The sequence below is a fragment of the Pangasianodon hypophthalmus genome, chromosome 26 (assembly GCF_027358585.1).
Source record: "Pangasianodon hypophthalmus isolate fPanHyp1 chromosome 26, fPanHyp1.pri, whole genome shotgun sequence".
Taxonomy (NCBI): domain Eukaryota; kingdom Metazoa; phylum Chordata; class Actinopteri; order Siluriformes; family Pangasiidae; genus Pangasianodon; species Pangasianodon hypophthalmus.
The window spans coordinates 114,696-127,071 of NC_069735.1; the positions used below are offsets into that span (position 1 = coordinate 114,696).

At 43.9% G+C, this 12,376-nt stretch overlaps 1 protein-coding gene across 17 annotated transcripts in view; it reads right to left on the minus strand.

The window, feature by feature from the left end:
- The window catches only part of LOC113524573 (uncharacterized), a 30,401-nt gene extending 18,048 nt beyond the window's left edge, over positions 1-12,353 (minus strand). For 5 of the 17 annotated variants that reach the window (XM_053229690.1, XM_053229688.1, XM_026910880.3 and 2 more), the window contains exons 1-12: positions 11,955-12,353; positions 9,765-11,350; positions 8,218-8,318; positions 7,933-8,002; positions 7,201-7,331; positions 6,869-6,957; positions 2,694-2,793; positions 2,427-2,470; positions 2,065-2,142; positions 1,491-1,687; positions 1,195-1,259; positions 638-744 (exon numbers count right to left, since the gene is read on the minus strand). In XM_053229690.1, coding sequence (XP_053085665.1) covers positions 638-744; positions 1,195-1,259; positions 1,491-1,687; positions 2,065-2,142; positions 2,427-2,470; positions 2,694-2,793; positions 6,869-6,957; positions 7,201-7,331; positions 7,933-8,002; positions 8,218-8,318; positions 9,765-9,975 — 1,193 coding nt within the window. In that variant the 5' untranslated portion in view covers positions 9,976-11,350; positions 11,955-12,353. Of the gene's footprint in view, positions 1-637; positions 745-1,194; positions 1,260-1,490; positions 1,688-2,064; positions 2,143-2,426; positions 2,471-2,693; positions 2,794-6,868; positions 6,958-7,200; positions 7,332-7,932; positions 8,003-8,217; positions 8,970-9,764; positions 11,351-11,954 lie in introns of those variants that run through there. The other 12 variants (XM_053229696.1, XM_053229689.1, XM_053229691.1 and 9 more) reach the window with 12 other exon arrangements.
- Between the last annotated feature and the right edge of the window lie 23 nt (positions 12,354-12,376).

The following is a 12,376-nucleotide window of genomic DNA, read 5'->3' on the forward strand; positions in this document are numbered from 1 at the left end:
GCGGCGTGCTTTACACCACTGCATCCGACGCTTTGCATAGCACTTGGTGATGTGTGGCTTGGATGCAGCTGCTCGGCCATGGAAACCCAATGATGGGCTAATCTGAAGGTCACATGAAGTTTGGAGCTCTGTAGCAATTGACTGTGAAGAAAGTCGACGACCTCTTTGCACTATGCGCTTCAGCATCCGCTGACCCTCTCCGTCAGTTTACGTGGCCTACCACTTTGTGGCCGAGTTGCTGTTGTTCCCAAACTCTTCCATTTTGTTATGATAAAGCTGACAGTCGACTGTGGAATATTTAGGAGCGAGGAAATTTCACGACTAGATTTGTTGCACAGGTGGCATCCTATGACAGTTCCACGCTGGAATTCACTGAGCTCCTGAGAGCGGCCCATTCTTTCACAAATGTTTGTAAAAACAGTCTGCATGCCTAAGTGCTTGATTTTATACACCTGTGGCCAGGCCAAGTGATAGGACACCTGATTCTGATCATTTGGATGGGTGACCGAATACTTTTGGTAATATAGTGTATTAGTATAAACATATTTAAACTCTGCTTATTTTTGCTATGATCTGATCTGTGATCTGTTTACTGGTGTTAATTAATGATGCAAACGCAGCAAGTGATTATTCAAACCTTTTGATAATGCTCTCTGCGGTCTTTCTGGCTTTTTGTGCAGCTCGAGGGCCGGCTACAGGACAAACCGCTGTCGCTCTGAAACCATCCATATATGTGGCACAGACCTTAGGAAGATAATTATAGTATAAAAACAATTCATTACGCTAACACATCACCAGAAATAAACTAACTTTCATTTCAGCCAAAACTCCACAATCACAAGTTTTGTGAACAGCAAGGAACGTGAACAAAACTGGCAAATGATAACGAACATGAAAGCCTAAAAATGCTATAGAATAGATCTAACGAAAAGTCAAACAGAAACAGTCACAAAAGTAGCAGAGCTGCTGTAAATCCTCGTTTTTTTTCCTGATGATTAGATTTCTGGATTAGATTAGATGATTAGATTTCCTAATGTCCGAGTCACTGACATAGAGTCAGACTGATGTATTATAGTTGGTTCACATTTTGGATTTGTGTGCAAATTCATTCAGCTCTGAGAAAATCAGTGCTTGATTCACATTTTTATTTTATACATATATTTTTATTTAATAATTTATTATCAGAAGTGTTACCTTGTAGTCACCTGATGGTGGTGATCCTCTGGCTCCACCCACTCGCACTGCTCCTCCTTCAACACCTTCAATTATTAATGATTAATGATTAATTATTATCACTAATCGACTCTGTACAAATTTCACGTTTATACATTATGAAACTAAACTGCAGAGTTAATCAATATTCTTTACTAACATCGCTCCTAACCAAAGATCAGGATAAATACACATCTTATTTAACTGTTTGATTGGAATAGTTATAAATTAAGATCAAAGAAATTAATCCATCAACATTCTTTAACATTCGTCCTCACCTGGAATCTCAGTAATGGTGACGTGTGAGAAGTCACACGTGACGTCAGGCAGGAGGTAATGACGTGGATCTCCTATTTCATACACTAACTGTTCTGCTGCTGTACCGAATGACACCAGACCACCAGTTCTGGGAGGTTTGGACAAAGTGAAGGAGCCATCAGAGGAACATTCGATCACTGGGAAGCCCATGTTATCCCTATTAAAGAGAGAAAAATATTGAAATACATATTTGGCTGCTTTGCTGCCTAATTATATTTAATTTGTGGATGAGCACATGAGAATAACATTTCTTTATTTCTTTTTCTCTTCCTTTCTTTCTTTTTTATTTTCACTTTAAAATGTTCTTCTGTTTTATCTATTTTTCTTCCTTTTCTTTCCTTCCCAAAAACAAGCAAGCAAACAAAAACAGAAACATTATATATTGCTAAAAAAGGAGGTGGGAGCAGTTTAAAAATTGGAAAAAAAACAATGTGTAATTATGTGTAAATATGTATTTAGTACAATACGATTATTCAAAACAATGTGGCGCTTAAGGAAAAGAGTCAACACGTGCAACACCAGACGACCTCGTACCAGTCAGGAACCATGTGCCAGTCAGTGAAAATGCCACCGGTCACTTGGGCTCCACACTCTATCAGGTGACCTGCGAGGCTAAAGCAAAGACAGAAGTGTGTTACAGAAGTGTGCACTGTCCAGTAAACTTATTTTAAAATGTCAGAAATGAACAGTAATGCTGCATTAATCTCTGAAATAAACACCACCTCACAACCTTTAAAGCCAATCTGGTAGTACTGTAGTAAGCTTTTAATACACATTAAATTTAATCGTTTGTTTAGTTTTGCAAAACTTCTCTGAGTTCAGCTTGATCTTTTGCTGACTTATAATCTAATATTTATGTATCAGAACACTCACACTTTACTGTAATGTGTGTTTACCTTCCAGCAGCCAAGAGGTCAAAGTTATTCTGATCCCAGCCAAACTGTCACAATACACATCAAATACACATTTAAAAACACTTTATGTCAAAAATGTAGAGATAACATGCCATAAAAAACTTAGACACAATATTTTAGAATTAGAAAAAAATTGCAAATCCACACAGAAGCTAAGTTTATAAAGTCTAAATCTGTTTTATTAGCTGTGACTTTTTCTCATCACTACTAATGTGTAGCAGTAAAGAAAAACATTACGACAAACCGTACTGAATGCATCAGGGGTCCAAGCACCAGCGCACTGTCAACACACCGGCCAGTAACGACGATATCAGCCCCCAGATCCAAACAGCGCTTTATGGGGACCGCACTGCAGGAAGCAGAGCACAAGATGAGAAATTATTAGATCATTTTCCCATTGTGTTCCATACGTGTGATTTTTTCAGACAGACTCAGGAAAAAAAACAAACAGTGAGTTTGTAGAAGCAGTCTTGTTCACGGTTTAATCAGTCACACAGTCAGATTTTATTCACCTCTCAAACAGACACATGGGATTAAAAACAAAATCCTGAATCAGGGTTCTGATTTTATTAGAGTTAAACAGAGCGTACAACCACGAGCTAGGGGTAGGGGTAGGGTTAGCCAACCAAAACCCTGAAGAAACATGTACTGAGTGACTAGCGTGGTGGTGGTGAACTCTGAGCGTGGTGGTGGTGGTGGTGGTGAACTCTGAGCGTGGTGATGGTGATGGTGAACTCTGAGCGTGGTGGTGATGGTGGTGGTGAACTCTGAGCGTGGTGGTGATGGTGATGGTGAACTCTGAGCGTGGTGATGGTGGTGAACTCTGAGCGTGGTGATGGTGGTGGTGGTGAACTCTGAGCGTGGTGGTGGTGATGGTGAACTCTGAGCGTGGTGGTGATGGTGGTGGTGAACTCTGAGCGTGGTGGTGATGGTGGTGGTGAACTCTGAGCGTGGTGATGGTGGTGAACTCTGAGCGTGGTGATGGTGGTGGTGGTGAACTCTGAGCGTGGTGGTGGTGGTGGTGAACTCTGAGCGTGGTGGTGGTGGTGGTGGTGAACTCTGAGCGTGGTGGTGGTGGTGGTGGTGAACTCTGAGCGTGGTGGTGGTGGTGAACTCTGAGCGTGGTGATGGTGGTGGTGAACTCTGAGCGTGGTGATGGTGGTGGTGGTGGTGAACTCTGAGCGTGGTGGTGGTGAACTCTGAGCGTGGTGGTGATGGTGGTGGTGAACTCTGAGCATGGTGATGGTGGTGAACTCTGAGCGTGGTGGTAATGGTGATGGTGAACTCTGAGCGTGGTGGTGGTGAACTTTGAGCGTGGTGGTGATGGTGAACTCTGAGCGTGGTGGTGATGGTGGTGGTGAACTCTGAGCGTGGTGGTGGTGGTGAACTCTGAGCGTGGTGGTGATGGTGAACTCTGAGCGTGGTGGTGATGGTGGTGGTGAACTCTGAGCGTGGTGGTGATGGTGGTGGTGAACTCTGAGCATGGTGATGGTGGTGAACTCTGAGCGTGGTGGTAATGGTGATGGTGAACTCTGAGCGTGGTGGTGGTGAACTTTGAGCGTGGTGGTGATGGTGAACTCTGAGCGTGGTGGTGATGGTGGTGGTGAACTCTGAGCGTGGTGGTGGTGGTGAACTCTGAGCGTGGTGGTGATGGTGAACTCTGAGCGTGGTGGTGATGGTGGTGGTGAACTCTGAGCATGGTGATGGTGGTGAACTCTGAGCGTGGTGGTAATGGTGATGGTGAACTCTGAGCGTGGTGGTGGTGAACTTTGAGCGTGGTGGTGATGGTGAACTCTGAGCGTGGTGGTGATGGTGGTGGTGAACTCTGAGCGTGGTGGTGGTGGTGGTGAACTCTGAGCGTGGTGGTGGTGGTGAACTCTGAGCGTGGTGATGGTGGTGGTGAACTCTGAGCGTGGTGATGGTGGTGGTGAACTCTGAGCGTGGTGATGGTGGTGGTGAACTCTGAGCGTGGTGATGGTGGTGGTGAACTCTGAGCGTGGTGATGATGGTGGTGAACTCTGAGCGTGGTGGTGGTGGTGAACTCTGAGCGTGGTGGTGGTGATGGTGAACTCTGAGCGTGGTGGTGATGGTGGTGGTGAACTCTGAGCGTGGTGATGGTGGTGAACTCTGAGCGTGGTGGTAATGGTGGTGGTGAACTCTGAGCGTGGTGATGGTGAACTCTGAGCGTGGTGATGGTGGTGAACTCTGAGCGTGGTGATGGTGGTGGTGGTGAACTCTGAGCGTGGTGGTGATGGTGGTGAACTCTGAGCGTGGTGATGGTGGTGGTGAACTCTGAGCGTGGTGATCGTGGTGGTGAACTCTGAGCGTGGTGATGGTGGTGGTGAACTCTGAGCGTGGTGGTGGTGGTAGTGAACTCTGAGCGTGGTGGTGGTGGTGGTGGTGAACTCTGAGCGTGGTGGTGATGGTGGTGGTGAACTCTGAGCGTGGTGATGGTGGTGAACTCTGAGCGTGGTGGTAATGGTGGTGGTGAACTCTGAGCGTGGTGATGGTGAACTCTGAGCGTGGTGGTGGTGAACTCTGAGCGTGGTGGTGATGGTGAACTCTGAGCGTGGTGGTGATGGTGATGGTGAACTCTGAGCGTGGTGGTGATGGTGGTGGTGAACTCTGAGCGTGGTGGTGATGGTGAACTCTGAGCGTGGTGGTGATGGTGAACTCTGAGCGTGGTGGTGATGGTGGTGGTGAACTCTGAGCGTGGTGGTGGTGGTGAACTCTGAGCGTGGTGATGGTGGTGGTGGTGGTGAACTCTGAGCGTGGTGGTGATGGTGGTGGTGAACTCTGAGCGTGGTGGTGATGGTGGTGGTGAACTCTGAGCGTGGTGATGGTGATGGTGGTGGTGAACTCTGAGCGTGGTGATGGTGATGGTGGTGGTGAACTCTGAGCGTGGTGATGGTGGTGGTGGTGAACTCTGAGCGTGGTGATGGTGGTGGTGGTGAACTCTGAGCGTGGTGATGGTGGTGGTGGTGAACTCTGAGCGTGGTGATGGTGGTGGTGAACTCTGAGCGTGGTGATGGTGTTGGTGAACTCTGAGCGTGGTGATGGTGGTGGTGAACTCTGAGCGTGGTGATGGTGGTGAACTCTGAGCGTGGTGGTGATGGTGAACTCTGAGCGTGGTTATGGTGATGGTGAACTCTGAGCGTGGTGATGGTGGTGAACTCTGAGCGTGGTGATGGTGGTGGTGAACTCTGAGCGTGGTGATGGTGGTGAACTCTGAGCGTGGTGGTGGTGGTGGTGAACTCTGAGCGTGGTGGTGATGGTGGTGGTGAACTCTGAGCGTGGTGATGGTGGTGGTGGTGAACTCTGAGCGTGGTGGTAATGGTGATGGTGAACTCTGAGCATGGTGGTGGTGGTGGTGAACTCTGAGCTTGGTGGTGATGGTGAACTCTGAGCGTGGTGATGGTGAACTCTGAGCGTGGTGGTGGTGAACTCTGAGCGTGGTGGTGATGGTGGTGGTGAACTCTGAGCGTGGTGGTGGTGAACTCTGAGCGTGGTGGTGGTGAACTCTGAGCGTGGTGGTGATGGTGGTGGTGAACTCTGAGCGTGGTGGTGGTGAACTCTGAGCGTGGTGATGGTGAACTCTGAGCGTGGTGGTGGTGAACTCTGAGCGTGGTGGTGATGGTGGTGGTGAACTCTGAGCGTGGTGGTGGTGAACTCTGAGCGTGGTGATGGTGAACTCTGAGCGTGGTGGTGATGGTGGTGGTGAACTCTGAGCGTGGTGGTGATGGTGAACTCTGAGCGTGGTGGTGGTGAACTCTGAGCGTGGTGGTGAACTCTGAGCATGGTGATGGTGAACTCTGAGCGTGGTGGTGATGGTGGTGATGGTGAACTCTGAGCGTGGTGATGGTGAACTCTGAGCGTGGTGATGGTGAACTCTGAGCGTGGTGATGGTGAACTCTGAGCGTGGTGGTGATGGTGGTCGTGAACTCTGAGCGTGGTGGTGGTGAACTCTGAGCGTGGTGGTGATGGTGGTGGTGAACTCTGAGCGTGGTGGTGGTGGTGAACTCTGAGCGTGGTGATGGTGGTGGTGAACTCTGAGCGTGGTGATGGTGGTGAACTCTGAGCGTGGTGGTGATGGTGAACTCTGAGCGTGGTGATGGTGGTGAACTCTGAGCGTGGTGGTGATGGTGAACTCTGAGCGTGGTTATGGTGATGGTGAACTCTGAGCGTGGTGATGGTGATGGTGAACTCTGAGCGTGGTGATGGTGATGGTGAACTCTGAGCGTGGTGATGGTGATGGTGAACTCTGAGCGTGGTGATGGTGATGGTGAACTCTGAGAGTGGTGATGGTGGTGGTGAACTCTGAGCGTGGTGATGGTGATGGTGAACTCTGAGCGTGGTGATGGTGATGGTGAACTCTGAGAGTGGTGATGGTGGTGGTGAACTCTGAGCGTGTATTATTAGTTTACCCCAGATATGCGTTCATACTGTTTACGGTTTTGGGAAGTGGTTTGTTTTCTTGTGTATCAGCCATCTTCAACATATTCAGAGAGTCTTTCTAAAGAGAGAAAAAACAAACACTGTAAGTGCTGTGAAACAAAGCACTGTAAGTCCCACAACATTCACCTGATTTAGATGGAAATACCCTCCACTTAACGCCGAGTCTGCACTTCCAGCTCATATGCGTCATGTATTTTAACTCCAGTGTACATATGGACCTGACTGTTGACCTAAAGCAGAAAATTGCCTCTGGTACAAGGGAAGACGTTTTCTCCACAGCACTGCAGGTACTGTTCCTCACCTGAGGCATTAGATCATCACCGGTTACCACGGCAACCTTCAAACTGAGCCCAGCTTTCTGCACTACTTCCTGTATAGCAGCTGCACATGCGAGAGGATTCACACCACCAGCGTTACTAACCACACGAATACCTGCACAACACAACACAGCACACGCTCATCATTAACCCAGCATGTAAAAAACCTGCAGAAATAAGTGCCTTTTTACCTGCTAGTGTCTGTGAACAGATAATTCAGAAATACTTTAATTTACTTTAAGATTATCTGTTCCATTACTTTTGCTCACCTAAAATTGGGTGGTCTCAACCAAAGATTCGATGTTCGAAGTTTAACAAATGCAGATGTATATATTAGGAAATACTTTCGGTGTGTGGTCTGAAGCTCCATCTTTTTCTTAAAAGAATTCTGCAAAATGGTGGCAGTCCAAACTTTGACCCATTTGCATACTCAAATTAATTCCCATAAATGATTTTATTAAAATATTTTACTAAATTAAGTCTACAGTGACTTTAAGGTTGATAAATTGAGGCTAATTTGGCATGCAAGTTTCAGACTAAACTAAAAACTTGGTCATATTACATTTCATCCTTTTTAAATTAAATGAATCCTAACAACAGACAACAATATCTTTGCTTTGTTATCTGACATTAGCTTTTATTCCTAGTGCTTTAACATTCATGCCTTCTGTTTATCTAATAAACGACACTCACTGCTCTCAGCTTTGCACTCGTACCTTTTTGGCCGATTTCTTTGATATATGGAGAAATGGCAGCAAGAACGAAATCAGGCGCGTATCCCATATTCTAGAAGAGATCAGAAATCAAATGTGAGTCATGTGATACTTCATGTGTGAAGTTCATGTGTGAGGGTGTGTGGAAACATGCTCCTGATCTGCGTGATCAGACACGGGCAAAATGTCTTTAAGTAGACAACATTCACACATTTTAAGTGCATAACATAGTTAATAGAAACACACACATTTAACAGTTCATGTGAGTCAGAAAGTGTAAGTACTTACAGGAGTCTTAGCTTTAGCAGCCGTGAGGAGGGACATGGTAATTTCCGACAGATAATCAAACACAAGAAAGTCCAGCTTCCCACCATGTATAAGCTGAGGAACTGCAGAGGAGCATGAAGAGGAATAACGTTAAACTTACATAATAAACAGTATAGTATGTCTTGTTTTATTACCCTTTATGGCTAATACAGATGTTTTTCATCCTTACAAGGTCATCATGTGAAGAGAGAAGGTTTAAGCACTCCTTTATATCACTGCAGATATTCTAAAGTAGTACCAGAAATGGGTTTTGTTTATAAATCGGTACTTCTGACAGACCTTACAGTCTTCAGTCATTAGAGGTGTACACACACACTGAACTGATTTAACATGAGACAAATAATGAGTACATAAAAAAGCACATGCTCCAATTAATCAGCTAATTAACCAACAATCATGAGCTGAAGTGTGTGTGTGTGTGTGTGTGTGTGTGTGTGTCTTTTAGAGCAAGAGAACTCTAAACTGTGCAGGACATAGACGGGGTTCCTCCAGGACCTGGCTCAGGAATCTGAGGATTAGGCACGAGATCAGCTGCGTGAAATGAAAGATCCAGTTTCAGGGGAACTTTAATGTCAGTCTGCAGCACTTTCACCACTGCTGCTGAACCTCGCTCTGTTCATCAGACACTCCAGTGGTGAGCTCTCTGCACTCCAGGCCACCGCGGGGCTCAAGCGCACAGAGCTACTGAAAGTGGTATATGAGGAATTAAACACCTGGAGATGGGCAGTTATAGGAAAATAATCAACATCAGGGTAGAAATAATGCCAAATTGTTGGTTATGTGTGTTGTGTGTATATGAATGGGAAATGTCCTGAGGATTTCAGAAAGAAATCACTACATGCACTCATTGGCCACTTTAATAGGAACACCTGTACAGCTGTTCTCTTGTGCAGTTATCCAATCAACCAGTCACGTGCCACTCACGTGTGTTTCTGTGTAAACTCTACAGACTGTTGTGTGTGAAAATCCCAGGAGTTTCTGAAATACTCCCACTGGCACCAACAACCAGCTCAAAGTCACTGACTTCACGTTTTCCTCCATTTCTTTCTCCAGTAAGTGCGCTGTACCTGTATGATTCTACACAACGCTCCGCTGAGACATGATTGGCTGATTGGAAATCTGCATGATAGTGCAGGTGTAGCAGGTGTTCCTAATAAAGTGGCCAGATATTTTATATCTGATTGCATCTGTGAATGGACTTAATCACATGACAAAAGCTAAAGAGATTCATACACACTGCAAAACAATGCAATAATAATAATAATAATAATAATAATAAAGAAGTTTTAAAATAATTGGACTTTTTTCACTTTTCAGAGTTCAGCACTGCATTAACATGCTTCAGTGATATTTAGTACAGATGTGCATTCATATGTTTTAGGATTGAAATCATGCAGTTGTGTTTTTGGTGCTTGTTTGCCTGTTGATTTGATGAGTTGTGTTGATTTGATGAGTTGTGTTGATTTGATGAGTTGTGTTGATTTGATGAGTTGTGTTGATTTGATTACCTGATGCAGCAGTATCTCCCCAGAAGCCCGAGGCGCAGCCCACGCGCACCCCTGAGCTGCAGGATCTCTTCCCACAGCTGATCTGGGAGCTGCTGCATGAACTCTGTGAATTATAATGATATTCACACACACTCGGAGACATGCGCACTGAGCACCGAGTCAGCACACACACTCGGGCACCGCGGATCAGATGCTTCATTCTCACATACATACTTACAAAAACTTTTACTTTATTAACTTTTTCCCTAAAATAAACAGAAAAAAGCGATGGTGAAAATTATAGGTCAAAGTATCGCAGTCGGTGCCACAATATATACAGTCCGGGTGGAACCAACCCGTCGGTCACTTAGTTCCTAACTCTTACTGTGTAAATAATAATTTATTTATGGGCCTATAATATATAATTTCAATATATTCATTTTCATTTCAGCTTGGACTTCAATTTATTATGAACTATATATTATAGACTCTAGAGAGAAGGAACTATTTCTCATTCAGCTTGTTTCATGCATCACTTTCACCTGCACTGAGTGTTATGATCTTTATTATTATGATCTTCTCCAACTTTTTGCAGTCAGGAACTCATCATCATCTGTGGACCCCCTCAGTACAGTTTTCCAATGAACATAATCCAACTATTTAAATATTGAGCACATTATTATTATTTAAGTGTGTACAGTAATATTTAATTAGAGATCTCAGTCTACAGTCTGATTTCTGTACATCTGCTTTGTGACCTTGTCTATTGTTTAAAGTGTGATATAAATAAAATTCAGTTTAACTGAAGGTTTATGCGTTCCCAGAGATGAATAACTGAAGAAGCTTTATTGTTGAAAACTGAAAAAGATGGGGAAAAATCCTAATAATTAAACAAATTAATAAATAATTTGCTATTATTGTAGTTATTAATAATTCTATTCACAGCATTTGGGCAGAGTGACTTACAGACGTGCTTTATAATCTCTATCAGCGTCTCCATCTCCTCATGATCACACACACACACACACACACACACACACACGTCTAAAGATGTTATCAGGCTAAAGCCCTGGGGAAAATGCTCTGTAGTTCCATAAACTCTACATGTAGAGGCCTGACATGAAATATTTTATTAATCTTGAGTCGTGCACACAAAATAATTAATAACTAAATTATCTGTTCCTCTCATAATAGGAATGCACTTACATGAGCTGAAAAGGTGGTGTGTCCATTAAGACATGTCCTTTGGTACAAGTTCTTCATTAAATGTAAAATATTTTGTAGAATAATAATAGCTTGAGCTGAAATAGTGCCTTTGGCTGCAGCACAGTAGTTTTCTGACCCCCAGAGAGCGCTGCAGCCTGAAACATTTCCTCTCCTTCACTGATCAGTGCTGTCCGTTCTCTCCTCTCCTGAGAAAGGTGTCATTACTTTATAGCATTTCTTTACACATGCAGTTCAGCTCACAGCTCTTTTAGCAAAAGAGAGAAAATAAATAATATACAAATCAGTTTGGAAATGTTGCAGCTGTTTTAAGCTGCTGTTATTCTGAATAATAAAGAAAGTGTTCGTGTAGGCCCTGAGGAGGAAGCGCCAGGATCTGATGGCTGAAACAAAACGATAAACAATAAACAGATTAAAAACCTGTGAGGGATAAAATCTGCTTTTTTATGCAACACTAAGCCTTAAAATATCCCACTGTTAAACACAGTGAATTTCCACACAGCAAACACTCCATTCTACTCATTTCTACATCTGTTCATATACATATAAACTCCATTTGTGTTTATAAACAACAGGGTGATAATTAAAGCTTTTAAATATAAAACATGAATCAGTGTAATGTGTGAGAACGAGAGTCAGAGACACAACACACACACACACACACACACACACACACAGATGAGACTGCACTGACAGTCTGAAACTACAATATTATAAATAACTTTAAAATAATAACACAATTTGTGTGTGCACAGTGTGTGTGTACAGTGTGTGTGTGTGTGTGTGTGTGTGTGTACTGTGTGTGTGTGTGTGTGTGTTATAGTTACAGCACTGAGATGCATCACAACACTGTGAGGTGCGTTTTGTTAAAACACACACTAAATGAAAACGTCTGATTTGTGATTAGTTGTTTGTGTCTCTGGTTGTTGAGAAAGAGAAGAAAACTACTGAATCTAACGAGGAATAAAAATGTTACAGCTCACGCACTTCGTCTTGTCCCGCGGGTTAGAGAAGGGAATCAGAGCTCAGTAGTGACTAAATTCTTTTCTGCATCACGGCTCTGGAATATTTACTGAACTTTATGGATTTGTTTTAATATAAAATGTCCAACTAAAATAACTGAAATGTCCAGATCACACTTCAGGCTGGTCGACATTAAGCTCAGCTGTTAGCGTTCCTGTCCTTCTCCACGGACAAGCAGATTAAAGATAAGAACTAGAAAAGAGAATGTTTCATCGAATTTCTCAGTTTGATTCCGATTTGTTTTCACACTGTTCAGTTTACGGGAAGTTAGCGGTTGTGTAATATATTGCTTGTTTTATGATGCACATTATTAGATTTACATAACCTTTGTGTTCAAATGTCTTTTATCTCTATCTCTTTCCTTTCTTCCCTCTCTCTCTCTCTCT